This window comes from Mugil cephalus, chromosome 17 (assembly GCF_022458985.1).
Source record: "Mugil cephalus isolate CIBA_MC_2020 chromosome 17, CIBA_Mcephalus_1.1, whole genome shotgun sequence".
Lineage (NCBI taxonomy): Eukaryota > Metazoa > Chordata > Actinopteri > Mugiliformes > Mugilidae > Mugil > Mugil cephalus.
The window spans coordinates 10,369,751-10,397,645 of NC_061786.1; the positions used below are offsets into that span (position 1 = coordinate 10,369,751).

At 42.7% G+C, this 27,895-nt stretch overlaps 6 protein-coding genes across 12 annotated transcripts; 4 read left to right on the forward strand and 2 right to left on the reverse strand.

Annotated features, from left to right (window-relative positions):
• Positions 1-32: 32 nt before the first annotated feature.
• On the forward strand, positions 33-2,558 carry noxred1 (NADP-dependent oxidoreductase domain containing 1). The gene is made up of 6 exons (XM_047611782.1): positions 33-264; positions 359-540; positions 1,141-1,321; positions 1,398-1,552; positions 1,766-1,955; positions 2,077-2,558. Exons 1-6 carry the CDS (start codon positions 107-109, stop codon positions 2,219-2,221), a joined length of 1,011 nt encoding a protein of 336 aa, XP_047467738.1. The 5' UTR covers positions 33-106; the 3' UTR covers positions 2,222-2,558.
• A 74-nt stretch (positions 2,559-2,632) lies between these two features.
• Positions 2,633-5,567, forward strand: tmed8 (transmembrane p24 trafficking protein 8). Of its 6 annotated transcripts, none has more exons than XM_047611788.1 (6): positions 2,633-2,766; positions 3,081-3,250; positions 3,367-3,460; positions 3,533-3,626; positions 3,828-4,121; positions 4,272-5,567. In XM_047611788.1, exons 2-6 carry the CDS (start codon positions 3,141-3,143, stop codon positions 4,487-4,489), a joined length of 810 nt encoding a protein of 269 aa, XP_047467744.1. In that variant the 5' UTR covers positions 2,633-2,766; positions 3,081-3,140; the 3' UTR covers positions 4,490-5,567. The 6 variants fall into 6 exon arrangements, with proteins under 6 accessions (XP_047467744.1, XP_047467743.1, XP_047467739.1 ...); XM_047611787.1 differs by having other exon boundaries at positions 2,634-2,766; positions 3,104-3,250; XM_047611783.1 differs by having other exon boundaries at positions 2,645-2,766; positions 3,139-3,250.
• A 1,117-nt stretch (positions 5,568-6,684) lies between these two features.
• zgc:163014 (uncharacterized protein LOC100038766 homolog) lies at positions 6,685-10,124 on the forward strand. Its single transcript, XM_047611091.1, has 13 exons — positions 6,685-6,833; positions 6,933-7,100; positions 7,178-7,271; positions 7,399-7,521; positions 7,607-7,720; positions 7,809-7,986; positions 8,060-8,188; positions 8,309-8,496; positions 8,603-8,799; positions 8,890-8,981; positions 9,063-9,117; positions 9,343-9,440; positions 9,635-10,124. The coding sequence occupies exons 1-13, from the start codon at positions 6,772-6,774 to the stop codon at positions 9,883-9,885; spliced, it is 1,749 nt and encodes a 582-aa protein (XP_047467047.1). The 5' UTR covers positions 6,685-6,771; the 3' UTR covers positions 9,886-10,124.
• Positions 10,125-10,163: 39 nt separating this feature from the next.
• Positions 10,164-12,168, reverse strand: gstz1 (glutathione S-transferase zeta 1). Of its 2 annotated transcripts, none has more exons than XM_047611094.1 (9): positions 11,982-12,168; positions 11,607-11,658; positions 11,451-11,518; positions 11,247-11,327; positions 11,022-11,147; positions 10,820-10,895; positions 10,690-10,742; positions 10,556-10,605; positions 10,164-10,358 (listed from the first exon to the last, which is right to left on the reverse strand). In XM_047611094.1, exons 1-9 carry the CDS (start codon positions 12,009-12,011, stop codon positions 10,232-10,234), a joined length of 663 nt encoding a protein of 220 aa, XP_047467050.1. In that variant the 5' UTR covers positions 12,012-12,168; the 3' UTR covers positions 10,164-10,231. The 2 variants fall into 2 exon arrangements, with proteins under 2 accessions (XP_047467050.1, XP_047467051.1); XM_047611095.1 differs by lacking the exon at positions 11,982-12,168 and adding an exon at positions 11,737-11,841.
• A 148-nt stretch (positions 12,169-12,316) lies between these two features.
• aldh6a1 (aldehyde dehydrogenase 6 family, member A1) lies at positions 12,317-18,016 on the forward strand. The gene is made up of 12 exons (XM_047611092.1): positions 12,317-12,511; positions 13,027-13,071; positions 13,164-13,238; positions 13,556-13,717; positions 13,882-13,960; positions 14,383-14,685; positions 15,009-15,130; positions 15,472-15,661; positions 16,141-16,322; positions 16,405-16,584; positions 17,467-17,565; positions 17,670-18,016. The coding sequence occupies exons 1-12, from the start codon at positions 12,464-12,466 to the stop codon at positions 17,772-17,774; spliced, it is 1,590 nt and encodes a 529-aa protein (XP_047467048.1). The 5' UTR covers positions 12,317-12,463; the 3' UTR covers positions 17,775-18,016.
• A 149-nt stretch (positions 18,017-18,165) lies between these two features.
• On the reverse strand, positions 18,166-27,730 carry LOC125023671 (basal body-orientation factor 1-like). Its single transcript, XM_047611093.1, has 11 exons — positions 27,506-27,730; positions 27,178-27,430; positions 27,033-27,098; positions 21,965-22,045; positions 21,787-21,867; positions 21,599-21,678; positions 20,778-20,922; positions 19,729-20,219; positions 19,422-19,526; positions 18,562-18,633; positions 18,166-18,368 (listed from the first exon to the last, which is right to left on the reverse strand). Exons 1-11 carry the CDS (start codon positions 27,547-27,549, stop codon positions 18,269-18,271), a joined length of 1,518 nt encoding a protein of 505 aa, XP_047467049.1. The 5' UTR covers positions 27,550-27,730; the 3' UTR covers positions 18,166-18,268.
• Positions 27,731-27,895: the final 165 nt, after the last annotated feature.

Here is a 27,895-nt window from a genome sequence, read left to right on the forward strand (position 1 = left end):
TAAAGTCGGAAGTTTACGTTTCCGTGGAAACGAGTCGTGGCAAATATTCACTAGGTAGTAAAACTCATCAGCACCCACTTTCCTCGGATATTACCCGTCTTTGGTGATGGAGGACGTGACTGCCGGGTTGAGCAGCCTTTCTTTTGAAAACGGACTGAACGAAGACGAAAAGAAATTTCTTCACCTGCGTGCGCGCTCCGCTGGACGAACATTTTGCGGGTGCGCGCACGCAGCTTTCATGTGCGAGCTCATCCTGTCACTGAGGTAATCTAAGCCTATTTAAAGAGTGGATAGCTTTACAAAATGAGTTTGTGTTAAACTTTTAAGTCACCTGCAACTTAACCACTTTTACATTCAGGGGTATTGTGAGAAGGCACACATCAAACAGAGGCTCGCTGGATTCAGGAGATGACGGTGAACTCTGTGTGGGGATACTTGGGATGGGTCACCTTGGAAAACAGCTGCTCCAAGCCCTCCTTGAAAAGACCAGCATCAAACCATCACAGATTAAGATATCCACTAGAAGACCAGAATTAGCCGGTACGCTAAGTCTACCTGTTGTTCTCTTGTTTGCAAAAAAAAAAAGTCATGTGTCACAAAATCCTAATAATTGGATAATGACACAAAAAGACCTGGTTCATGGTGGAAAATTACAATTATGAGGCATTTGTGCTTCATTTAGTATTTCCATTTTATGTGACTTTATATTATGTGACTTACAGCTTTAGTTAATGAAGTCGATATAATCACAAGCTTTTAAAAAAAAGTACATTGTTCAAGATGGTGGTTTCCAGCCTTCTTATAGTTTAAAAGAGATATAAAGTCAAACATTTTGATAACAAATGTACATCAGCCAGATAATAATGCAGGCTTAACCATTCATTACAAACAGATATGTAAATTTACACTTTCCACTCCAAACAAATAATGTATAACAAATAATTTCTCAATAAACAGAATACAGCCTATGTTTAAGCTGCTGCTGTATGCTCAGTTAACACTGAATAGTTTAGCAGGTCATGGCTGTAAAATATTCACAAGTTAATGATTGAGCGTATGTTGATTTAACTAAATTGCACCTTGAGCCTACTTCCTTCTGGAAACGTTCACAATCAGATCCTGCTCTATTCTGTGTTTCAGTGGAGTTTGTCCAGGCGGGAGTTGAATGTTTCTTTGACAATGGCAGACTGGCTACGTGGGCAGATGTTCTGTTCCTCTGCTGCCTGCCCTCTCACCTCCCCAGAGTCTCTGCTGATCTCCACTCCAGTCTGCCAAAGCACTGCCTGGTGTACAGCTTCACCTCTGCAGTGCCTGTCGCCAGGTACTGCCACACCCCACACACATACAAATCATATTTTTGGACTTTGAGTCAATTAAACACTTTTTTTTTGTTTCAGATTAGCTGAACTTTTTGGCCACAAGCACATCCTGAGACCACAGTATGACTTTGTTGTGTGTGACACTCCAGATGTGTGGCTGTCCTGCACATGTGTGACCACAGCTTTGACAGATTCTTTGCTGATAGAGGCTTCCTGTCCTCTGTCAATGAAAGGTGTGATATATTTCATCACTGCAGACTTCATATTCTTTCTGAAAACCTCTGTTTGAACTTCTCATGTTCCATAATGTGGAAACATGTGTGAAACATTTGATATGTGCTGCAGAGAGACTGCCCCTGATTTAACTTTTTTGTTTGTATTATTATTATTATTATTATTATTGATGCTGATTTGTGTTTTTTTTTTTTTTTTTAATCCATATGTAGGTGGGATCTCCCTGGGACTGAAATGGGTGTGTGCAGTGTTGTACAGCCTCTTGAATATCTGCACATCTGCCAGTCTGGGATCCAGTGAGACTCTCTCTCTGATAAACAGCATATTTAAAGAGAACCCCGTGCAATTAAATGCACAGAGTTTCATAAATTCATCGTATGCATCTTCACTTCGTTCAGACGAGTGAGTAGTTCAAGGATACATGCTGTTCAAGGATACATACAGAAAATAGAAGCTGCCACATAAATACTAGAAGAAAAACGAATGAACTAATGTAAATGCATTTTCTTTTAATTCCCCTAAGGTCTTTTCCCTGGATTTCACTCACCGATGCCCAGAGCAAGGAGACACCATTGCTGCGCTTTCTATCGAGCAGTGAATCTATGCGGCAGTGCATCTCTGCAGCATACAAATCACAACTGGAAACTACTTGTACAACCACATCCTGATATAGGACTCGCATTACTTGCAGTTTTTAAAATCACTGAGAAAAATCAAGGACACTGTTTGTTCTGTGACACTTTTATATGGTGTTACAGTGTGTTCTTTTGCACTACAATAAGATCATTTGTCATATTGTCTAAATGCGTAAAAAAAAATTCTTCATGAAACACTGAATTACACTGATTACAAAAGAGGAAACGAAAGTAAAAAAAATATAAATTCAGAAAAACACAGTAAAATAAGAAAATAAATGCCTCTGTTTTACGGCTTGACTTTATGCTATTGTCTTGCATTAATCATTTTTAATAAATAAATATTTCTTATTCAGGAAGTTCTTATTCAGAATAAATCTGCACATTCGCCTTTTTTTCGTCAACACTCGCGAAGGGACGGAAGTCTCCAAAATTCACGTCTAGTTTTTTTTTTTTTTTTTTCCTCCGCTGTCAAACCGTGGAGAGGGAGACATGGAGGCGCACTTCCTGCTGGCCTGAGTTGGATTATATGTCAATACAGTCGTGTCAGATCGTCGGATAATCAGATAATCTTCGTGGTAAGACAAACTTTGTGTCCTCACTTTAACTTCCACTCTGTTTAATGCTAGCTAGATAGCTAACGGGAGCTAACCTGCTAGCCAGCTGCATGCTAATGTGAGTTCACCGAGATGGAGCTAGTTCATGAGGCTAAAGCCTTAACACATACATATACGTGTCATTCGTTTGTTTGTATGTAGCTATTGGATTGTTGACACGCGCGAATGTTTACGGGGTTAATTTGTGCCAAACAGCAGTTTTTTTAAGTTTATCCAGCCTGCGTCAAGAAGCTAGTTTGAGCGTCGCCATCCTTCTCCCTCCCCGTGGTTGTAAGGGGAGGGGTTTCATCCTCTCCAGCCACGCAGACCGAGCTGTTTGTCTTGTCCTGACAGCCATGGAGAGATTAGACACTACATCGGAGCTCCAGTCACGGCTGTCATCCTTGTCCTTCTCATCTTTCCCCGGGATAACATCCAAACAGAGCGACAACAGCCCCCTGGACAGGTGACCTGTTGCTACACAGACTGTCTCATGTTTGACAGCCACAGTGGCTGTTGTTGCATCTCAGTGTTATCAGCATAACAATACATTTAGATTTCTGCTCCGTCTTCACTTCCCAGGCTCCAGAATACAAATCTGTCGGAGAGCTTCATCCAGTCCAAAAACCAAGCGGATATGGACGAGACCAAGGAGGACTCGAGACAGCTTTCTGAGGTAGTGGCTGACAATCGGGGATGTGCGATTGAGTGTCATTTCTGTCTTAACAATATGTGTGTTCATTTTAAGGCTAATGAAGAGGCCCCCGCTGAGCCGGCCCTGGGGGAAGCGGGCGAGGAGAACAACAGCGCTGGGAGCTGTCAGCTCTCTGCTGAGATGAAAGGTGAGGACTTGCTGAGTGCGCTATTATGACTGCTGCTTTGCTTCTTCTGTGATCCGGATTCGGATGTTTCATAAATGTGCTGCTGATGGAAACGCACGTCGCAGTATATGCTTTCAAATACTAAATGTGCTGTTTAGTAGGGCTAATACTGATAAATAATTATCAGATGTGCTCACTGCTGCTTGCTCCTTCCGATCGCAGCCCAGATGCCTCCCCTGAGTCCCCCGACAACTTGGACATCTGCTGCGCTGAAGGAGCTGAAGGCGAAGCTCAGGACGGAGAAGGACAGCGTGGTGACAGTGTACCGAGGCGACATCATGACGGTTCATGTGCCCACTATCCCCGAGGCCACGAAAGTGTGCTGGGAGTTCGCCACAGACGGTTACGACATCGGCTTCGGCATATACTTTGACTGGAGTCCCGTGACGACCCGGGCCATCACGGTGCACATCAGCGAGTCGAGCGATGACGAAGATGAAGAAGAGGAGATGGAAGGTTAGTTCCTGTCTGCGGCTTAGAAACAGAATCACTCTCTTTTTTTTTTTACTTGATGATTCTTTAAAATAAACGTGTGAATTTTACATGTTTTGCTTCAGCTCCACCCTGAGAAAATGTGTTGCTGACTTTATATCATTTCTGTTTCAGGGCCTGTCACTAACGGAGATATAGAGAAGGGCTCCAAAAGCCACACCAACGCAAACCTGGCTGAAATTCTGCCTGTATACCGTCAGGACAGCCATTTGCTAGTCCAGGCAGGGAGCCACGACTTCCCAGGTGAAGGCACTTACCTCCTAAAGTTCGACAACTCCTACTCCCTTTGGAGAAACAAAACTCTTTACTACAGGGTTTACTACAGTGCCTGAGATGCCAGTTTATTGATTATGAATGTGTAATTTACAGAAGAATATCACTCTTGTGAACAATGAACTATTTTTGATTCCTTTCCTGAAAAAAAAAGTATGAAATTATAATATAAAATGTTAAATATAGTCATATCTATTTTTTATCTCTATCAGCTTGTGTCGCCACATGTTGAATTTGTGTATACGGCTTCTAAACGCATCATTTGCTTCAGTGTCTTGCTGATAATATATATTTGAAGAAGCCCTGCATATGTGCCATTTCCCCCATGTATGCACTGTGCTATTTGGTCAAGTGCCCGTCATAAAACGTATATTGTCCCAACATTTCTATGGTAGCAGTGATCAGGGAACACCTGCACAGAATATATTTCCTCAGGCCTGGTGCTTATTCAGAGTTCTGTCTGTTCTGTGTGTGTGCGCACTTTTTTTTTTTTTTTTTTTTTGATGTTGCTTTTGTTGTTGTCTCATGTATTTATAATTTGGCCTTGTAGCTTAACTTTGATTTATTTTTTTTTATCTGTATTTGAAGAATCTGATCATGTGATGAGTCAGAATATATTTTAAAAGCAGACACGTCCACTGTGATCTTGTTGGTTAAAGGTAGAAGTTGAATGTACTGAAGCAGAGGGTGCTTTTTATGACACAAATAAAAGCCCTCCCTTATCACGTAAAGCTCTCATTATGTAATATAGATTCAATATTTACATTTGCGTTGCCCCCCCTTTAATTAGCCATTTTGGAGGCAAGGACAAGTTGTAACAGTCCATTTAAATATATGTATTTTGTGCAGAGGCCTATGTGAGTGAAAATTACTGTGTTTGTTTTTGAATGTCGTCGGCGCATCGGGACACACTTTGGATTCGATCGTGCCGAATAGCTTCATCACATTTTTTTTCGATGCTTCTGTCGCTTGTGCGCATGTTCCCAAAGATGTCACAGATTTGGCTGCTAACGTCGTATACAGTGTAAAGCAAATGATTTTAAGCTTTTCATGTTTGCCGTACTGTTCCTTCACTGTGTGCTATGATGGCATTTGTTTCCTGAAATTTATATTCCACAATAAAGAGAAGATTATCTAGTTTTCTTTGTGATTTCTCTGGGGGATTGGTTGAATAATAGTTTGTTGTGTAAACGCTGCGTGATTAACTTGAGAAAATGTCATGGTTTCTCAGACAAATCGCCTCGTTCCACCAAAAACGCTTTAATTTCTGAACTGCCTCTTTGCAGATCCAGGATTAGAAAGCGCTTGGGGAGGGTCCCTTGTGTTTCCATTAAATTGTGGCAGTGGGGGATTGATGTAATTGTTACAGAGGTGCTGATGAAACTGGGTTTTATTTTCGGCTCCCCCTGAGGCCTGTCACAATCCTAAGTTACATCTTGTCCTGCTCACGCTTTCTAAAAAGCAACAGAGCAAATATGTTTGAAAATATTGTCATATATATTATGTGTGTATCGGGGCTGCCGTTGTATACCAGTATTGACGACAATCGTGGTATTAAAATATTAAATTTCAATATCATGTTAAAAATGTGGATATGGTAATATTGTGTAAACTGTGTGTTTTACATCTGCCCCTGTTTTCTTCTGTTCCACTGTTATTTTGAGTGTAATTCATCTCCCAAAAGAGGGACGACATAAATAAATTATTTACATTTCTGTTGATATGATAATATTTCTATCGTGACATTTTTTGTCCAAGATAATCATGAAGTGAAATCTGATACTGCTGTGACAGCCCTTGTGTGTGTGTGTGTGTGTGTGTGTGTGTGTGTGTGTATAGGGGCTTGTTTATAACTGCCTGTTTGACTTCTTGTTCCCAAATGTCCTGTCAGCAGTCATAATGTTGTGGCTGATCCGTGTACTTTCACTGTCACCACTTTGGAGCCACTAAACATCTAAAAGGTGGCTAAACAGCCACCTTTTCACTAAACATAAAAGGTAATCAGACAAGTTTAGAATATAACACAACACGTAATTAAACTTCATGGTAAAAAGAAAAAAAAAGCTTTAGTCAAGTCCTCAACTCAATAATATAATAATAATAAAAAAAGACAAAATCATTCCGTAGTATAAATTAAAACATTAATATTTAATAAATTACTAAATCACTTTTGCACGTGCCTTAATTCCTGCTAGCGTGTTAATTACGCCGCGGTCTCACGTGTGCGTTTTCACAACGGCCTCGAGCTCGACTCGGCCTATCAGACATTACTACGGGACTTCAAGGTCGCACGAGAGGTGTGCGGGAGAGTTGCATCTCCACTCGTTGTCCGAAGAACAACATGGGGAGGCTCAATTTTTATGTCCTTTGGTCCCTGCGTGACGCCCCACGACAGTTCATAAGGTATGTCTTTTTCTTCTTCTTTTTCTTTTTTAATCTAAAAACACTCGTTGTCTCATTGAGAACACATTCAGACATGAGTGGGCCTCACCCCCTCCGCAGCAAACGGAACCGGAGGTGCTTTCAAGTCCACGTCCCGCTGCCTCTTCCCAAGCAGCTGGTCATCTTCGGTCTTGGAGAATGGAAATGCAGCGAGACCGTTTCAGTCGAGGTTCTTGTCAGTGCAGACGTAGAGGCCCAGAAAATTGGGACTCTCTCCACTGAAGTAAGGTGCGTGGAGGAAGCATTTTTTCTACGTCTTAAAAATAAATAAATAAATAAAAATTGAAATTAGGCTTTGACCTCAGGTGCCTGACCTGGGAAGGTGACTGGAGCGCTGACATGGCTGCAGAGAGAGGAAGGAGAGGAGTTTATGGCAAGATTGTGCTCACAGTATGCGAGGTATGGCTTTTTCAGGCAAAAATACTGTCCCCAGTTTATTTCAAATGTTCCGGTCTTAAAAGACATAATTCGTGAGGGGTTGTGGTTGACATTGGGTTCCGTTTCATGCATGACTTGTGACAAACAGCCGCAGGACAACACTGGTGTCTTCAGCAGCACCCCTTTGGTTGAGAGAAAATGTCTATTCCCGGATCAGCGCGACGTGTCCGACCTCTCCAGCACATTACACCAAAGTGTTGAAAATGAAACGGTGAGATGAATGGGGCGCAACTCTTTTTGCACGCGGTCCACAGTTGGTTGCTTTCGATGGGTCACAATTGTTCAAATCTTCACAGATAACGTCAAACGTGTCACATCTGGGCGAGAGCGTCTGCTGTGCTGAGATCCAAGTGAATAAAATAGACACCACTGACTCTGCTGTGGCGAATAAACCTTCAGTTTGGCCCACGGTGAGTGTCGCGGTTGAGAATGTATTAACGTCTGCTTGGGAGGCAAGTAACAGCAGTTGGACTGTGATGTGGCCTGTGTGACCTGAAGGAAAAGACGCCGAGACGCACAGTCATTAGTAAGAGAGGCCACCTGACGTGGAGCTCCGAGGACATGGACAGCCTCGCCGAGGACATAGACCAAGCTTCGACGCCCAAGAAAAGGAGGCTGTGCAGGATGAACAGCCAAGAAGAAATGACTTTGCAGATAAAGAACGAGAACAGAGAAGGTCAGACTAAAAATCTGTACATTGTGAGCGGATGTGACTGCACTAAGTGGGTTCTGACGATCTGTGTGATTAGCTTCGGTGTGTCCGTCCAAGCGCTGGAGCCATACTATGTGTCTGAGTGACTCTGATACTGCCATCCTCATCGGAGGGGAGAGTTCAGATCAAACCTACTGCAAGGACTCGCTGTGGAAGCTTGAGTTAGGTCAGTGGGCTTTGTTGAACGATATGTATTAGTCTGTATCGATAAAGAGCTTCTCTAATTAAGGCGACAGCTTTAAAATGCACCGCGACAAAGGAAATGAAGTATCTTGCCTCTTTTCAGACAATGATTTCTGGTTCCCCGTGAACTCCTCTGCTCCTGGTACTGAACCACCATGTGCACGAGGACACACCGCAACCTACGACCCAGTCTCTAAGGCCGTCTTTGTTTACGGTGGCCTGAGGGAGGGTCAGCGCTGCAGCGAGCTGTACATCCTCAATACTCTGACCTGGAAGTGGAAACTTGTCACGGTGAGTTTGCTGGAAAGTTGTTAACATACCCTCCTTGTTTAAAACATATACACATGTACGACCTACTCACTTTCTTTGCTGTATTTGCGGTTTTACCTCCTTTAAGGCAAAAGGGAATGTTCCAAATGTAGCCTATCACTCCGCCGCCTTTTACAAGAAAGAGCTTTACGTCTTTGGAGGTGTTCAGCCAAGCCACTGTTCGGGAGATAAATCCTGCACTAATGCTCTGTACATCTTCAACCCGGAGTTTGAGCTGTGGTACCAGCCCATCGTGGAGGGGGACAGACCTTTGCCTCGGTTTGGGTCAGTCTCCTTTTTAAAAACCACTTCAGTAAATGTACTATGAATGCAGTCTTAATATCCAGGAAGACTAACATCTTACTCATTGAACAGACACTCGGTCACACTGCTCCCTCAGAAGTTGGTCATATTTGGTGGAAGGAAGACCGCTGTGTATCTTAATGATCTCCACGTTTTAGATCTAGGTAAGGTTCAGCTGACTGCCTTTATTGGTGCCGTTGTGTCCGTGTTTGCACTGATTATTGAATTTTCTCTCCCGAGTGAAGGATTCATGGAGTACACAGCTGTGAAGTGTGGGAACATGCCACCACTGCCTCGAGGGTAAGTACCAGGACTAATCAACCTTGATAAATGTCATGGATGTAACCATCTGGCTTTACTATTTTTGGTGCCTCAGACAGTGTGTTTCTATTTAATTATTCTTCTGAGACAATTACACCATCTTCTAGCATCATTTATTTACCAGATATATTGTGTAATGGGGAAAATATATCTGGATTTGGATGTTTAATGACAGTTTGAATAACATTGCATGTAAATGGACAGGTTTCATGCAGCAGTCCCAGTTTCAGACAACAGGATTGTAATTAGCGGAGGCTGCAGTGCAATTGGAGCCCTGCAAGACGTCCATATCTTTAACACTGGTGAGTGCTGATCCTTCCACAGTTTTTCTCATTTGTGAAATTTCAAACTGAATGCATGGTAAACAAAACCATAGCATCACTGTGATCCATCTATTTGTTAAATAACACTTGTATTTGATGCTAAGACAGAGAAATATTTTTTGCTTTTCAATGTGAAGCAAATCTTGACGCATCCTGCTTTGTCTTCCTCTCAGATACCAACATGTGGAGTTCAGTGGCGTCGCCCCTGCTCTGCTCCAAGCCTCGTGCTGGACACAGCATGCTAAATTTGGGCTGCAGCATCCCTACAGATCCTGAGCATGGACAGGATAAAATCAATATCCAGTTCACATTGCTGGTGTTCGGTGGCTCAGACTGCTGTGGCTCATTTTACAACGACACAGTCAAGTGCACGGTGGAGATTCCTGGGGACAAGTCATCGCATTTAAATAGTGTCGGGATTTGACAGAAGATTTACATTTGGTTGTTTTTCTTGTTCTTTGTGTATTTACTGTGATTCATTTTAACGTGGTATGAATTTTACTGCTGCAAGCAGTGATACAAGAGGTTTTGCACTTTGCATAACAAATCTGTGAACTGCATATTTTACACATCACCTGATGTCTTTTTCTCTTCTCTTCTAACTGTTGAAATGAGTAAATTTAAGTTAAAATTAAATTTGATATTAAAATGGTTATATTTTAACTACACGCTTGCTTGTTATTTAAAGGAACTGAAACGGGATTGCTTTCAAAGCTTTTTATTGAATAACAACAAACCATGACTATGTCTGAGGCTGCAGAGCTGCTGCTTTATGCACGCAGGTCATCGGGAGTATCTGGTTGGCAAGATGGGTGGCTCACTTTGAAAGCTTCAATCTCAGTCAAGGTTTGATGTAATCTTTTGATAGTTGGAAATTTCCCCACGTCCACTTTGAACCTGCAGAGATTAAAAACACAGCAGTCATGCAGAGTCTGGACATATTGGATGGATTTTATATACAAAAGGTAAAGCAATGTGGGTTGTGCTTTATTTGCTTTGCATTCAAGGTGCCACAAAATACACATTCTCTTGTTCAGGCTGTTGTTTAAGATGTATTCTTATTGAAGTTTAATTTAAAATGCCTGATCACACACCTCTCTGCGTTGTAGACTTGTGGGACCAGACAGATGTCTGCCATGGAAATCTAAAAGGAAAGCAGTGAGTAGCATGAAAAGCCTCTGTTGTATCATCCAGCTGTTACTCTTTGATAAGAAAGTCACTCTCTTACCTCATCACCTACGCAGTACTTCCCTGCTGTTTGCTTTAGGATTGGCTCCAGAGCTGGGAGAGAACAGAATCTGTGTGTGAATCACGGTGATAATTTATAGTTGTGAAAACGGGGATAAGCTTCTGCCAACCTTCAAATCCTCGATCAATGAAGTGGTGAGACCACTGCATCTTCTCTGCTCCGATTTTCTGGATCACATACAAATTCTAAAACATCCAGAAATGAATCACTGTTAAATATGTGCTGTTGTGGTGATAGGTGTTTTTATTTTTTTCTGAAGAGATGTCCATTTGAACCGTTTCAGAAATCATTTTAAACTGTGTTGTGCTCACCTGCAGAGGCTGTATCCCCGAGGCTATGAGGTCACTAATCATCCGAACCTGGGCACGTTTCTTTGGGTCCGCGGGAAGGAGGCGAGGTCCCGGCCTCGTCTCATCAATGTACTGAATCACTGCCAGCTATGGAAAGTGAAAGACGACACTTTTGCTGCACTGTTTGAGTAGGTGAAATAAAACACAGTTCGGTAAAACGACATAGATGGAGCGTGGGAGACTCACTGACTGAGAAAGAGTGATGCCGTCAATTTCCACCGCAGGCACTTGTCTCATGGGGTTTAATGTTTTGTACTCCTCTGCAAGCTTAGGTGCACAAATAGAACAATCATCAGGCTCATCCATGATTTTAAAACTTAATAACTTCTACGCCTTTTTCATATTATATCAGCCTAGAATGCAATGACTTATTTTAGCTTCATACTTTACCTGCTGACCTCCATCTTTGATTAGATTGACTGGAACCTGGTCATATTCAATGCCTTTAAGAGCAAAAGCTGGTGTACAAAAACAAAGTCAATGGGATCTTGGTGACTTTCAGATGTCTTAGATAACAAAGCAGAGAAACTTTATGGCACGACTTACCAATGCGAACCCTCCAGCTGCAGGAGCTTCTGAAGTATCCATGCAGTATGGGCTAAAAAGAAAGTCAGAAAACAGAGTAAAGAGTCAGTCCGAAAATGGTCACAATGCATCATGCAGTTTCTTAGTTCACCTTAGTTTGGGTTGCCATAGCTCTACAACTTTCGCTCAACTACAGTGATAACTTTTTCCGAGCAGCTTTTTTTTTTTTTTTTTTTTTTCTCCTTAGTTTCATCAACTATGAGCAGCCAATAGGATGTTCTCCCTAAACTCCCTCCCACCTACTCTTTGGTCCATGACTAAGCAGTATTTGGTCATCATATGGTTCACATTAAGCAGCGCACACTTAGCAAACATCCAGCAGTGTTATTACAGTACCTTGGCGAGGTAAACAAACGACAACTGCATAGCTGTAGCTGTGATAACCGTATCACTTTATTTCTTTTCAGTATAAGCTTCACTCATAGATGTATTTCTACAACGAGTTAATAATGTCTAACGGTTAACGGGGAAACAAGCTTGTGCGTTTTTAGAGGATCTTTAGGGCACAGTTGAGCTCCTGGTTCATTACATAACTTCCTGGAGCAGCCTAATCCTTTTAGCCAATGGGTGGTCGACTTCCGTAGCCGAGGCGGGACTATGGAATATAGTGGGTTGTGATTGGACGGGGCGTACGCACGAAAGCCAATCAGAACGCGTTATTGACAGGAGTGCGCACGCGGAGCCAATAGCAGGCCTCTGATTTCGTGAAGGCCCGCCCACAGATAAAGACATCTCTCTGAGGTAGAAAGTGACATTCTCTGGCTGACTCACTGCTGTCTTCTGCTGGCCACCTGCGCACCTGGTCCAGTCAACATAACATGTCCACCATGGCGTCAGCAGCATTAAAATCAGTCCTTAGGACGAAGGTAAGACTTAAGGTTTTGAACGTTTAGACCCTCATGCTGCAAATGGCGCAGGAGGGTCAACTCCCATTGTTTACAAAGTATCAGTGTCATGTGCTGCAGAGTTGTTTTGCAGACTGGATTATTTCACATGAGTAGAGTTGAATTCACACATTTTCTCAAATATATTCAGATGAATTTCAACATCCCTGTGACTGTAGCTTTCTTGATAATGTGCCACTCTTTATGAACTGTTTTACTGTGTAACTTTAAGCAATTTAGCCAATCAATTCTAATCATGCTGCAACAACCTCATTGTGCACAAACTGGCTGCACCGCATTCATTCTGCTTGTCCACTCCACTCTGCTTGACTTTGTCCCCTCTTCATTACTCCACACTTTGTAGTTGCTCATTAATCTTGAAGGCCAACAGGTTGCAGCTGGAATCTGCTGGTTGTTGTACATATGTTTCACGGAGTATGTAAACCAAACTTCACTGTAGTTTATGTATAGAAATTTGATGGTCTGACTCCCCACAGGTCCCCTTTAAAGTCGGCCGTATGTGCTACTCGTCCTCCTCAGTGGTGAGTGGAAGCCGTGCACCCTCAGTTGTCAGTCTGGTGTGTCGTTCAAAGATCGCTGACCCACAGACATGATGTAAATTCTCCCTTCACAGCCCACTACCAAACTGTTCATCGATGGGAAGTTTGTTGAATCCAAAACGTCAGAGTGGTTGGACGTTCACAATCCTGTAAGTCTTTCACCCGGCCTGGACCAATGGGCTACGTTTGTCCTAATCCTTACTGCAGCAAAAAATATTTCCTGTTGCTTAACTTGTTGCATGTTATACAATGTGTTTTTTCTTTTTGTCTGCCGGTAAAAACTGGTTTCTGGTTTAACCTACTATGTGGACTTTCACTATGGCTACAAGTGCAGTAGTTTGAGCGGATTTATAAAATACTTTGTGTTGTACTAACACATCTAAAGTGAAAATGAATCAAGAAATAAAAGTCACATAATCATGTACACTTTTGTATTAATATTACTCCTCTTTCCCTCTATCTGCAGGCTACCAACGAGGTAATTTACCGCGTGCCCAAAGCCACTCAGCAGGAGATGTTGACCGCCGTAGACTCATGCTCCAAAGCCTTTCACTCCTGGTCCGAGACCTCCATCTTGACTCGGCAGCAGGTCTTCCTGCGCTATCAGCAGCTTATCAAGGACAACATTGTAAGTCAAATGTCAGGAAACTGTAAGGTGTTCTCTTTGGTTTTATTAATGCTTAACAACATGACACATTTGAGGTCTTCAGCTTTAAAACTTATACTTGTATTTGAAAATAAAGCTTTAAAGTAAAAAAAATACATTAACATAAATTTCCTCTTGTGTTTCAGAAAGAACTTGCCAAGTCCATCACAGTAGAGCAGGGAAAGACCCTTGCAGATGCAGAGGGGGATGTGTTCAGGGGACTGCGTAAGTTTATTCGGCTCGCACATTTACGCAGATAACTTTTACCAAGGGTAAGAAATGGTTAAATGTTTGCATTGTTATGTAGGTTTTAACTCTGAGATTGCAACACTTGTTAATGAGTTACACTAATGCTGTACGTGGCACAACCAAAAGAAATGGCTGACGCATCACTGCAACTCAATCACTTTCAAACACAAATTGCAATCTGTGGCTTTGTTTTCTGTCTCTACCTGTTTTAGTCAATGAAGTCTGGACACTTGTCTCTAAATAATTAATTATTGTTATGAATGTTGTCATCGTAACAAATTAGAAACACAGGTTAAATTAAAGAGAAACTGACTTACACAACATAATCATGTTTAGCATCTGTCTCAAAGCAAAGTGTGTGTTACATAGTGTGTTGTGTCCACATCTTTCCTGTGCAGAGGTCGTGGAGCACGCCTGCAGCGTCACCTCTCTGATGCTCGGTGAAACCCTGCCCTCCATCACCAAAGACATGGACACTTACACCCTCCGCCTGCCCCTCGGGGTGTGCGCCGGCATCGCGCCCTTCAATTTCCCCGCCATGATCCCTCTGTGGATGTTCCCCATGGGCATGGTGTGCGGCAACACGTACCTGCTGAAGCCGTCGGAGCGCGTGCCCACTTGTGCCATGCTGTTGGCTAAGATGCTGCAGGACGCCGGCGCTCCGGATGGAACGCTCAACATCATCCACGGCCAGCACGACGGTAAAGCCTCTGCTCTGATTCAGATTTGTACTGAGATTTGTAAGAGAACGTGTATCTTAGCATTTCAAAATCTAAGCTTAAATCTCTTTTCTTGACATTTGATGCATTCTATGGTAATTACAATGCTTAGGTCTTCTCTAAATCACAAACAGCATGACATTATTTGTCAAAATATGAATTTAGATAACTTATATTCTGTCATAGCTTACCAGGTATTGGGCATATTAGTGGTTATTAATTACAGTGGTTGTATAAAAGACCTTTAAAGAAGATGATGACATCAGAAGTTCATGACTGTTTTTTTTTTTTTTTTTTTGCCACAGCTGTGAATTTCATCTGTGACCATCCAGCCATCAGGGCAATCAGCTTCGTTGGCTCAAACCAAGCTGGGGAGTATATTTATGAGAGGGGTTCTAAAAATGGCAAACGGGTCCAGTCCAACATGGTGAGTGTCAAATGATAATGAAACACAAGTTTGAGGTCTGAGACTTGCTGCATATGTCCAGAAGGTGGCAGCATTGGTCAACAGATCCTTCTTACTGGCAATCGTACAGATCAGAGAAACCAGCACTGCTGAGAATTGTGAATTAGAAGTTTTCTGTTTATGTGAGTCGTGTCCATAAATCCTCTTGGTCGTATAAAATGTGGAACGAGTTTACTGTGAAACATTTGCAGGTGATTTGTCTGTCATTCCCTGATGTTATGTTCTTACTTGTAACTAACCAGTCGGTGGCTGCAATGTGGAGATCAAACGTTGGAAGGCTAACCACTTCTTGTATACTGTAGGGAGCCAAGAACCATGGTGTGGTGATGCCTGATGCCAACAAGGAGAATACTCTGAACCAGCTTGTGGGCGCTGCGTTCGGGGCTGCGGGTCAGCGTTGCATGGCCCTGTCTACGGCCGTCCTGGTGGGTGAGGCGCGGAGCTGGCTGCCGGAGCTGGTGGAGCGTGCCAAGGCGCTGCGCGTGAATGCAGGTACCACACCCGTCACCCCGCCCTTCACCTCTGTCTCTCCTGAGCCTCTTCCCCCCAAAGGGCCTTCGGTTTAGTCATTTCGGGGGCCACCCACTCCGCTCTAACCTCACCTCTCGCCTTATGCCCTGTTGTAACTCCACTCTGGAGTCAGCTGGGAGAGAGGGATTGTTGAGTCAGCCATGCTGCAAATTTGTGGGCAGAGCTGCGGGCCGGGCCTAAATGGCGGTTTTGAGCAAGTCGTCGGCGCGAGGAAGTTGATGTGAAGTAAAATGGAGAATATCTCCCTGTTTACAGTGATATGGAGTTTAATTTGTGTAGTACACAGGAAACCCGCAAGTATCCATCTCGAAGGGAGTGCCCGGCTGTGCCCCTCGTCCTGGCTTTTGCATGCTTGCGGTACAAGACGTATCTGAATGTCAGTTCCTTTAATGTGTCTTAACATGTAATGGTATAGCTGGTTGTTTCGGGGGCCCTACTAGGCGACCAGCCTGGGGCAGATGTGGGGCCTCTGATCTCTCCCCAGGCCAAGAACAGAGTCTGCAGCCTGATCCAAAGCGGTGTGGACGAGGGAGCGAAAGTGCTCCTGGACGGCCGAAACGTCAAAGTCAAGGGCTACGAGAACGGCAACTTTGTGGGACCCACTGTCATCAGCAATGTCACAGTATGTGGTTTCATATCTAAATATATTGTGTCTCATTTTAACTAGCATAACTAAAAAGTGCTTTCTTTTGTGCTCCTGACAGCCTAACATGAAGTGCTACACCGAGGAGATCTTCGGGCCTGTGCTGGTCGTTCTGGAGGCCGACACTCTGGATGATGCCATCGGTTTGGTCAATAAGAACCCCTATGGCAACGGCACAGCGATCTTCACCACAAACGGCGCCACTGCACGCAAATACACTCACGAGGTGGACGTGGGCCAGGTTAGTGGCTGCAGCCTCCAAATGTGTTCTGCTGTTTTGGGAGAAAGGAGGCATTCACATCCCTCTGTCATGTCTGTGCAGCTTCTCAAACGCGGAGCACATCATATTTCTGTTCACCTTCACACACACTTTAAAAAAACAATTATTTTCCATGTCAAGCGTACCCTTGTTTGTTCCCGACCCTAAATACACACCTTCGGCAACCCCCTTCCCTCCACTTCCCCGCCCATCGCGACTACAAATAGCCACAGCAAATATGTGTCTGTTGAATGAAAACACGGGGACGTAAATACATTTTTCCGGGTAATATTTGGGGTGGGGGAATCTTAAGATTAAAACTCAAAAGGGATTCCTAGCGCCCTGTTCAACGAGGGGCATAAATACGTCCAGCTTTCGCCCTGTTTGTTTGCCCGTGGAGCCTAGTAATGCCCTGTGTTTGCTGTTCACATGTCGGGGAATGCTGTGCAGGCCATGTGCTGTACTCCTCTCCAAACCTCCATGCAACAAACATCTACTTTTCACTTTTTTTTTTTCTCGTCCCTATGCACCTTCGCCAAAAGGCCTTTCTGTGTCCAGAGCGTACTCCAGCTGTTACAGACATTTTAAACCAAACGTGACTTGCCTCTGTTGCCTCCGTAACAAAGTTTTATTTGGCTTTTCTTCCCTGTCATAATTGTGTACTAAGCTTTCAAAACATCAAATGTAAGCTACTGGTTTAGCTTTGTTTAGTGCCATCGTGTAAGTTTGTTTTTTAAACGGCACGGACGTACCACATCTGTCATCGGCTGCATCTCACTCATCATAGCAATTTAGAATCTTGGGGAATTGTGTCACAAAGCTTCCACTTACGGAAATGAAAGGGACAATACTTGTTTTTTGTAGGTCGGAGTCAATGTCCCCATCCCTGTCCCACTGCCAATGTTCTCCTTCACTGGATCGAGAGGGTCCTTCAGAGGGGACATGAACTTCTACGGGAAGCAAGTAAGAATCACATAAATATGTTTGATTGTTACTTACCCTTAAGAAAAATACAGACTGGAGTTTTGATGAAAACGTTTTTTATTTATTTATTTTTTCTCCTCCAGGGCATCCAGTTCTACACACAGATCAAAACAGTAACCTCACAATGGAAGGCTGAGGATGCCACCTTGAAAACTCCTGCAGTCACTATGCCTACGATGGGACGCTAAACACACCATCCAAGCGCTGCTGCTGAATCTGAAAAACCACATAATTGCCTTCTTCCACACACAAAACAGACTATGTTCAGTGTGAATATTTCATAAATATAAGTTATACATGAATATTAGCCCTACAGAAGACTGAGTGTGTAAATAGATTCTGTGCAAGTCCACACATTCTCTACTGCCAAGGTTTTAACAGTGTAAAGGCTCTGTACAGATGAAGTATTAAAACTCTGGTGTGCGTACCATGCAGTGTGTGTATAATCCTCTTGAATGAAGGTTACCACTCACCCACCATCCAAAATGTTTCCTATATATTCTGGTGTATTTTTGTACTGAGGAACAATAATCTTCACACGACTCCTTCATGCAGGATAAGTTCTTTTAGATATGCACAAACAAACCTCTTACAGTCTACTACACTTGTGATTGACACTCTCTGGGAAGCAAACAAAGCCAAAGCAAACCATCCATAGCGTAATGTAGAGGCCTCACAAAGGTCATATGATGTGCATATCCGGCAGACTGTTTGCATTTGAGGGCAGAACGGACTCCGGCGCCTTGGTGCTGATAGTTGCCGGGGTGAGCTCCTCTCTAATTCTGGAAGACAGTCATCATTATGCAAAGCTAAAACACAAGTGCCTCGATAAATCACACGTTGGCACTCACGTTCTCACAGCCACTGCTTTTTCTGCTAAACATGGAATGTGGGACCAATAAATCTGCACAGGCTTCTTAATTGCAAGGACGAGGTACAACTTTTATTCTCTGGCACATTCCTCAAGTGTCTTACCCTGCAGCATCGCTGTCAATTGGGCTCTTCTTCTCAGGGGAGGCAGACAAAGACAAATGTTGGCCGACTTTCCTGTCAGGAAAATGCAGAGCTGCAGTTAAACACAGAACGTTGCAGTGAAAAGCCATGTTTTAGCACATTGGTGTCTTTTCACTCAGGCCTGCAGACTCGTCTTGAGAAGGGGTTACACTGGGTCAACACAATGCACATGTATTTGGAGGCTGCAAAGCGTCCGTCTTTAGCCAAATGTTCTGTGTTATTCTGCAGGAGTAGGTGCCAGACCACTGCTAACATGAATATACTTCTCCGCTTGCACTGCCTTACCCCCATACATCCAGATCCCCTGCACACTCCTCTCTGAAAATCATGTTACCAGCTGCTTTCTGACCACAAGCGTTCAAAGAACAAAATAAACGGCTGGTGCACGTGAAGAGGGGCCAATAGGCTGAAAAGCAAATCGACGTGACCAGATGTTTGTTTCCAAGCACACGACTCTGCGGCTGGGGCCTATTTTTACTATTGTGCCCAGACTCTTTCTTCATTCTTTTTAAGCAGCTGGATGGAAAAGAAAATTGGTCGAAGCCTAACTGATGTTTTATGGTATCCTCTTCTGCTGAGAAATGGCTGTTTAAAACATTAAAAAGAGGGAGGAGTCAGCGGAGGTTAAGCCTGAGCTACTGCACGATGCCACTGCACTTTGTTCTTTCTGTGTTAAATGATGCGCAAGTTTTGGTTACTTTTAGGGGCTAACAAATGGAGTTTAACGTATTATCTGGGATGAAGTCAGTAAGTGAAGAACAAGCAACTGGCAAGACATTAGCTAAGTCGAACACACACAAATGATTCGGATGTTTTATTACCTTTCCTTCTGTCCATTCATTTTAGCAAAGAGAAGCCTGAGCACTTGTTCCTTCTGCTCCCAAGTGAGATCTGAGATTTGGACTTTGCTGTCTGGGAGATGATTCCTTTGAAAACAAGTAGACGAAATACAAAACAAACCTTTGTACTGTAAATGTACTTATTGTATTGAGATAAACCGAAAAGAGTTTTGCTGACGGCTGAATAAGCTGCGAGTTACTCGAAGCTCAGGAACATGAATTAAAAATATCACAAAGGAATACATAGTGGTACCAGTCGTGGAAAGGATGAGAAAGGAAGTGGGCGTACCATGTCTCAGCTGCCTCCATGTCTGAATAGACAGAGTTGGTACTGTGGGGACTTTTATGGAAGGTGCGGATGGGTGGGAACTTTATCTTTCCTGCTGTGGCTTCTCTAAACCTCCAACGATAACCATGCAGCGCCTCTTTTTTGTACTGGAGCCTGCTGGCCACAATCTCCTGCTTCACGTGAGTCAGCGCTTCATGGAAGAAATCCTCCAGGTCCGTGCGCTTCTCTACGATGGTGTTCGCAAGCAGCTTGATGTGCCCCAGTTCCTTCTCTCGCATGGCAATGACCTTCTCCAGTTTCTCCAACTCCACCTCGCTGGCCTGGATCCTGATCAGGTTCATCTTCTCCCTCTCCTCCTGCCGCTCGTATTCCCTAGCCTTTAGCTCTAGGGTGTGCTCCAGGGCTACGACCATGGCCTTCAGCTCAGACTGCTTCTCTTTCTGGGCCTCCATATGACCTGAATTCTTCTTCAGCGTCACCTCCAGCATGTCCTGTATGAGCAGGCATAGGACACGAATAGCAAGATGGATGACACGGCTAACTTTGGAAAATCCTTTCACTTCCGCGCCAACATAAGCTAGAACAGATAACGATTTGTGTTGCAGCCTGTGCTGCTGAGTGAGTGGCCGGAGCTTCAGCACGGCAGATTTACTCTCTTGACTCGCTGTCATCATTTGAGGTAAGATTAATGTGCCCAATATTTATTTGCCTTAAAGAACCAGCGCCAGAAAGCTGCAGAGGATAAGCCGCTGTACTTGAACCCAGACACCAGTGGAAACGCACCACAACCACTGACCACTGCGAGGCTGGATAGTAGTCAGGAGCTGGGAGGGTGGTGGGAGTAGGACCACAAGTAAAATACACAAGGTCAGCTCGAGTAAACAACACGAGGGAAAAACCACCTGAAATATATTCTGCACAGATCTGACAAGTGTTTCCTAACTGCAAATGATTTGGAATTACTTCACGGAGATGAATGGTTTCCATCCATGGACAACTGCGGCCCAATAGTTGATGATGATGTTTGCTGTCCTATGGTTCCCACATACCTTGTCCAGTGCCAGGGAGGTGTTTTCCCTGGTCAGCGATTGTGTCAATTTCAGCAGGTCCTCTGCCTCCTTTTTGTGGTATTTCAGTGCTTCGTTGAGGTGATCACGCTCCTTGCACACAGTGCGCAAGTCACCTTCCAGCTGCCTAAATAGTTTACAGCACAAACAAAACAGCCACTGAGAAATTTGTTTCTGGCTGTGAACACATCTGTATGAATCTTGATATTGTGCTCGGCAGAATTTGTACACATTTTGGATTTATTTTTATCTGCGCAGGGTGTCCCAAATAGAGCAAGACAAATGCTTTATGAAATCATTTAAGACCGTTCATTACTCAAGGTGGGAAAGGCTCAATGTAAAGACTATATCGCTGCTCTTTGCTGTTGGTTTTTGTGGCTCTTGCACAGGATTATCTAGACTGATGTGCTTTTAACAGTAACCTATGTGTGTTCAAAATTAAATCAGTAAGTAGGGCCACACCAGTATCAATGTTGATGTTTTATGAGCTGTACAAAAAAAATACCTAAACATAGCAAAGGGCAGAGTCTACATCCTATGGCCTCAAGAGTAATAAACTATGATCTTCCACACACACTTTTCTCTGCCCTCTCTGCCTCCACCTCCTGGGACGGCTAAGGATGTGATCATTGGCTTAGGCGATGTACACCGTCATGACACGGTGCGGTCAAGAAAGGAACATTAACTCTAGTTAAATACAGTACATACACTGTACATATATACATATAAACCCTTCATTCTGCATGACAGTGCAGTTTAAAAAATAAAACTTGATTGTTAAGTAAAAGCGGAGACACACTCACATGATGGCTTCATGGTGGTCCTTCTTCACCTTGGCTAACATCCGATTGTATCGCTCCATCATTTCCTTCTCCAAGCGTTCCTGCAGCAACATTTACAAAACCTTTACATCACACTTTCTTATCACTAAATCTGGCTTGAAGTTATGTGGATAAGAATGGGAGAGAGGTGGTCCTTTCATACTCAATACCTTCTCTTTGAAGAATTTGTCCTCCATATTGTTGAGGTTTTCCCTGCGCTCCTTTTCAGCAATGTCCATGCTTTCTCTAAACTACAACAGCAAAAGGCCGTGGTTCATGCTGGCATTTTAACATCCTCACAACTGCAAACATTTGATGTTTTTTCCCCATGTATGTGTGTTTCCTTACGTCAATGATTTCCTTTTCCATTTGGGCTTCCATCTCTTTCATTTTCTTCATTCCATCATGGAGCATGTTGAAGTCACTGGCCTTTAAAGAATTTGATAAACATAATGTCAGACTTCCAGTGCTGCGATACAACAAGATAGACGCATAGCAGAGAGCTCCCCAATGTCGGTGTGGATAAAGTACCTCCTATCAATGTAAATAGTACCTACATCATTTCAAATAAAGTATGCGAGGGAGGAAACAGCAAAGGAGTCAGAGGACTAACGAGAAAACGAGTAAAACACAACAGAACCCAGAAGTGACTGAGTTTACTGAACGTGAGGGAAACGGCGATAACAGAGAATTAATGCTAGGTAAAGCTAATACAGCAGCTAGCACAGACCAAAACACACTGCTTGAAGCTCCGACGTCGCTTTCTACTGAGATAAAAGACTTTAAACAAGACACGAGACGGGACCTGGACGGATTTAAAAACGACGTCAAGAAAGCTCTGAAACACGACTGAGTTTGCTGAGTTTAAAGCTGAAGTTTTGCAAGAGCTACAAAGTCAAAGCGCTAGCATTGCAGAGGCACAAACTATATAGCGGATTACAAGGGATGGTTAAATTCATCTCCTTGTCACTTTGTTCTGTGTTCAATTGTCGTACCATGGTTATATTCTTTTTGTTCAGAGTTGGGTCGCCACACAAATCCATTAGTAACGTTGGACTATAATATTTAGATACTGTCATTGAATATTAAGGGTTTGAATGACCCTCTGAAATGAAGATAATGACTAAATTAAGGAAGGACAGATCCCAGATTATATATTTATAAGAAACCCACTTGTCTAGTCAAGAAAGCAAGAAACTTAAGAGGTTTGGCTATGCTAATTAATTTCATAGTTAATTCCGCCATGGGCGTAGAAGAGGTGTGACCATACTCATACCCAACTCAGTGAAATTCGAATGTATCAAAGAAATTAGTGATAAAGAAGGAAGATTTATTGTTCTGAAAGGAAAATGAAATGGTGACATTGGTTAATGTGTGTGCCCCACCCAACAGTGGGACACAATTCTTTTAAACCTTGTTTAATACCATAATCTTAGAAATGGATGGAATATTAATATGTGGTGGTGACTTTAATATTGTGATGAATAGTAAGTTAGACACGACAAACAAGAATAAAAGTCCCAACCATGTTACCAGAATGATCAAGAGAACATTTAAAGAATTTAGGATAGTTGATACTTGGAGGGAGTTACATCCTAAAAGAGATTACACACATTACTCATTCCCTAATAACAGCTATGTTAGAATTGATTATACTTGATGATACTTTGTGGAGGTTAAATGTGGGAATATTAAATAACAAGCCAATAGTAGAAGAGCTTAAGAAAGACACCATAACTTATCAAAAAGAAAATCATAATGAAGAGGTGACCCCTGTTATTTTGTGGGACGCTCTCAAAGCAGTTATGAGGGGAAAATTAGTTGCAAGACAGCAGCAATTAAAAGAGCTAAAGAGGAAAACTATAATAAGGAAAAAGAGAAGCTGGTTGTGACTCAACAACAACAACACAAAATGACACAAGACCCGTCAGTGCTTCCAAGAATTAAGAAAATTAGGGATAATATAGATAGATCACTAATCTCGGAAACTGAAAAAAAGACAAGATTTCTAAAACAATCCTATAATGAAACTAGACTTGTCATCACTTGGGAAAATCCATAACATCACTCATTGCAAACACAGAGATAAAAAAAGCAGTGAATAAATAAATAAATCTCTCGGCAGTGACGACTTACCTTCTGAGTGGTACAAAACATTTCATGAACAGTTTATACCAGTACTTGAAAAGTCATTCAACTATACACTTGAATATGGTGAAATCCCCCCCTCCTGGAAAGAAGTGGTAATATCAGTGATCCCCAAGAAAAACAACAGTGAGACTTGTTCAGATTATAGACCCAGTTCACTACTCAGTGTAGACTATAAATCATATACTGCGATTATTTCAAAAAGATATGAACACTTTATCAGTGACATGATCGATGAAGATCAGACGGGCTTTATTAAGGGACGTCAAGCCCAGGATAATATAAAGAGAACTTAACATATGATAGGCCGTATTCTAAAAAAGGAAATAGGTGCAGTACTATTAAGCCTAATTCGAGGAAATTTAGATTAAATTCTAGATTTTATGGACATTTAATGGAGAGAAGAGGGAATACAACCTCATATGTAAAACCTAGGTGGGAGAGAGAGCGGGGTGTGACCATTTCTGAGGATGAATGGTTGCATATTTGGAGAATACAGCAGTCAACTACATCTTCACGTGCTTGGAGATTACATTGTTGGAAAAACTTAATGAGGTTGTTTGTGACTCCTAAAATTAAAAGTAAACATACGTCAGTACCTCAGCTTTGGTGGCGATGTGGAGATGTAGATGTGAATCACTCTCATGTTTTTTAGCTTTGTCCTAAAATCAAAACATTTTGGGAGGATGTTCGCCTAATTATTTTCAGAGTTCTGGGTTATGGTGTATTTATGTCATGTGAATTATTGTATTTTGGTATCATGACAGGCAATGTTGTATTAGAAGAGGACAGATACTTACTGAAAATGTTTTTAGTAAGAAGGCTATCACAAGAAAGTGGTACAAGTGTGACTCACCAACACAAGAAGAAGGGTTGAAAATCGTGAACAATATATGTATAATGGAACAACTGACTCATAAGATAAGATTTCAAGAGGAACAATGTGGTGAAAAGTGGGAGAAATGGACTGTATACATATCCACAACAGGGTACGGATCAGCACTCTGATAGTAAACCAGGAACACACTGTAGAGACATGGCAATCTGGCGTGTTCCTTTTCTGATGTTTGTCTTTGTTTGCGTGTTTTTTTTCCTCCCCTGTGTGTATTATGTTATACAATGTCAAAGAAAACAATGAAAAGTACAACTGTCTGAGGCCTCAAGCCAGTAGGGGTCCTGGAAAGGCTGGAAAATTATAGCAGTGGCAACCTGCTAAATCCCTGAGGGGTATAAACCTGACACAATTCAATCAAGTTACACATTGTGCATTGTCTTTAAAGTAATTATGTCTGACAGTTCCCTAGTGGAAATGAACAGTTATTCCATTAGGAGTGAAAAAAGGAAGAAAAAAGAAAAAGGAAGAGGAGAAAAAAAATCAACAAATAACGATGATTATTAATAATACTAAATTGCTAACTGAATGCTGCTGGTCCAGCCTCAACTAAAAGGGTTTTTGTACCTTTGAATAATATAAGTTCCACCAGCAACACATTGTTTAGTTTGTTCTTTCATTGACAGTTAGCATCATTCATTGTCCAGTCTGGTGTCCATGTCCAAATCTAGTGAGAACATTTTTGCCACGTCCCAAATAGTCTTTGCATCACTTACACGGTCGTTGCCAAACTGATCCGTGTATCCGTTCGTATTATCTGGAGTTGCTGCAAAAGTTGTAAAAGCTGAGAAAGGACAGTTATATGCCATATGGCAATACTATTTTACAGACCAGTTTGAGCACAGATCAGTCACGCTAAATACCTCAAGATGCTGCTGTGGAGAAACCAGTCAGAGCAAAATGTGACAAAGTGACCAAAGTCATGAGAAACTAGAATAACACACACCCACAAACATGTACATGACGACTAAATGAGAGGTTATCAACCATCTGATTACAACCTTAGGCCTAATCGTTATCCTTCAGATAACTCTGCATACATCTGCATAAGTGCTCCGGTCCTTGGTTTGCATCATCTGTAATTTTTACTTAAGCAACTGGTCTATCAACTGGTCTATCAAAGTTAAAAGTGATTATTGCATCTGTCTTCGGCTCATAAGGTTTCTATTTGGATCTACACTGATCAGGCATTATGACCACCTGTTTAATATTGTGTGGGTCTCCCTTGTCCCTCCAAAACAGTTTTGACTCATCAGAGAATGGACATGGACCTTCTGAGGGTGTCCTATGTTGCCTGGCAACACAGTGTTCTGGGGCCTTTGGGTCCCATTGGTTGAGGGGAAGTGGCCTCTGTGGACCAAGCTTGTTTCAGTGCATCTCATAGATACTTGATCAGTTCGGGATCTAGTGAATTTGGAGGCCAGGTCAACACGTTGTGCTGTTCTTCATGTTTTTTGAGTTGTTCCTAAACTGTTTTTGTGTGTGTGCCTGTGTCAGGCTGCATCCTGCTGGGGTGTATTTGTTTATTAAGCTGAACTCCAAAAAAGCCATTCACGTTTCCATTTTTAAGAACCATTTCATCACCTTGCAGGGGGAAATAACTGAACACTAGGCCCGTGTCTTGAAGTCACATCTTTGGACTCAACCGCACTACGTTTTCCCCTCACTAGACATCATGTGACAGTTGCATACATGTCTGAAATAGGGTTGTTTCAAGTTGGTCCAGACCAGGCCTCTTTTTTCATCCTCGGAAGCTTATTGGACTGGATTTTACCATCATGAAGTAAGAGCTGGGAGATGGAAAACAGCTGCTAGCAAAAGAAACCTTATTTTTGCCTTGTAAAGCTGCTTGAATTTGTCATGTAAATTTGAAGGCTTGATCTTAAGCCGGAGGTCACAAAGGATAGGAGACAAAATAAGATCCTTTGGCATACGTTATGTAACTTAAAATGACATTTTGGACTAGGGATACTTGTGTGACAAGTAAGGTATGGTTAACACATCAAGACCAGCCATGTTGCTGCCTTTTCCCAAACAAGCACTTTTAAATTGTGCTTCTTTTTTTTTTCACCATGCGGCCACTGACATGGATTAAAATAACATTAGACCATGTAACTCGGAATGTGAGGGGTTTATTTTATTTTATTTTATGGCTGCTTTGTTTGGTTGTTGTTTTCTTACATAATAAATGGCAGCATAATTGCACACAAGAGGACAGCTGTTGAGGCACAGCGCAGCACATTTTTGAAATGCTAAAGGCGATCACAGTAAATCACAGCCATGCCGTACTCTGCTAGGGACATGCTAGCTCGAGTAAAGCTCTCCGGACTAAAATAAATCTCCTTTTCTTGTGGCTTGCGTTTAAAATGAACTCACCAGTTTGTTCTTCTCTTCACGTGCGAGGGCCTCTTGACTTTGGAGGCTGTTCTCCAGCAGGCGGACCTTTTTAGGAGTAAAGACAGTTGCCTAAAAGTCCTCACGCATTGTTTCATTTGCAGCCACAACCATCTTTCTTCCTGACCTGCTCCTCTTTGGAGGCCAGCTGCCTCTGCCAGTGGCCCGTTGCGTCGATGGCGTCTTTCTCCGCGCGGTACAGCTGACCGGTGAGCTGCTCGTTGGCGCGTGCCAACTTGTGACATGCCTCCCGATACTCCGCGAGCGACTGCTGGCTGACCTTTAACCTCACCTCCCAGAGGGCAGCGTTGGCCTTGGCCTTCTCCACGTCCGACTCCTTGTCTAACTTTAACTCCTGTTTGCCGTCTTTCTTTCCTTTCCTGTCACCAAACACACAGTAGCGTTTCAGTTTTTTTGAAAGTTGGCGCAACAGCTAAACTCAAACCCACACTCACCCGCCTTTCACCCTCTTCACTTTGGAGGCTTTCGTCGTCGGCATCGCTGCTGCTGCTGCTTTTACTACCACTGCTACTACTACTACTACTGCTGCTAATAATAACAATAATAAAAAACGCGCAGCTACAAGAAGACGAAGTTACACGGCAATGCCCTGACAGTTTGTATTTTATCGTTAGCGAGCTCCGGTAATCTGCTGCTGCTGCCAATGTTTGTTTAGGTTGTTGTCATGGAGACGCAGTTACCATTGTGCGTACACTCACTTGCCAAAATATTAGGTACACCAGTGAAAACGAGTCTATTCCGATAAAGGCCTTAGTAAAATACTCAATCACGACTATTATAATGTTCAGATTAAGTTGAAACAATGTCGTAAAGGTGGTAATTCA

Coding starts and splice junctions, on each gene's coding strand:
- noxred1 (XM_047611782.1), top strand. CDS start 107: ATGGAGGACGTGACTGCCGGGTTGAGCAGCCTTTCTTTTGAAAACGGA. Junction 265..358: donor GAGCTCATCCTGTCACTGAG/GTAATCTAAGCC, acceptor TTTTACATTCAG/GGGTATTGTGAGAAGGCACA. Junction 541..1,140: donor TAGAAGACCAGAATTAGCCG/GTACGCTAAGTC, acceptor TCTGTGTTTCAG/TGGAGTTTGTCCAGGCGGGA.
- tmed8 (XM_047611788.1), top strand. CDS start 3,141: ATGGAGAGATTAGACACTACATCGGAGCTCCAGTCACGGCTGTCATCC. Junction 3,627..3,827: donor GCTCTCTGCTGAGATGAAAG/GTGAGGACTTGC, acceptor TTCCGATCGCAG/CCCAGATGCCTCCCCTGAGT. Junction 4,122..4,271: donor TGAAGAAGAGGAGATGGAAG/GTTAGTTCCTGT, acceptor TTTCTGTTTCAG/GGCCTGTCACTAACGGAGAT.
- zgc:163014 (XM_047611091.1), top strand. CDS start 6,772: ATGGGGAGGCTCAATTTTTATGTCCTTTGGTCCCTGCGTGACGCCCCA. Junction 6,834..6,932: donor GCCCCACGACAGTTCATAAG/GTATGTCTTTTT, acceptor CCCCCTCCGCAG/CAAACGGAACCGGAGGTGCT. Junction 8,800..8,889: donor AGACCTTTGCCTCGGTTTGG/GTCAGTCTCCTT, acceptor CTCATTGAACAG/ACACTCGGTCACACTGCTCC.
- gstz1 (XM_047611094.1), bottom strand. CDS start 12,011: ATGCAGTTGTCGTTTGTTTACCTCGCCAAG. Junction 11,328..11,450: donor TCAAAGATGGAGGTCAGCAG/GTAAAGTATGAA, acceptor TGTGCACCTAAG/CTTGCAGAGGAGTACAAAAC. Junction 10,743..10,819: donor CATTGATCGAGGATTTGAAG/GTTGGCAGAAGC, acceptor GTTCTCTCCCAG/CTCTGGAGCCAATCCTAAAG.
- aldh6a1 (XM_047611092.1), top strand. CDS start 12,464: ATGTCCACCATGGCGTCAGCAGCATTAAAATCAGTCCTTAGGACGAAG. Junction 13,239..13,555: donor GGTTGGACGTTCACAATCCT/GTAAGTCTTTCA, acceptor CTCTATCTGCAG/GCTACCAACGAGGTAATTTA. Junction 13,718..13,881: donor AGCTTATCAAGGACAACATT/GTAAGTCAAATG, acceptor CTTGTGTTTCAG/AAAGAACTTGCCAAGTCCAT.
- LOC125023671 (XM_047611093.1), bottom strand. CDS start 27,549: ATGCCGACGACGAAAGCCTCCAAAGTGAAGAGGGTGAAAGGCGG. Junction 20,220..20,777: donor CCTCCCTGGCACTGGACAAG/GTATGTGGGAAC, acceptor CTGCTCATACAG/GACATGCTGGAGGTGACGCT. Junction 19,527..19,728: donor ATGGAGGCAGCTGAGACATG/GTACGCCCACTT, acceptor TTGTTTTCAAAG/GAATCATCTCCCAGACAGCA.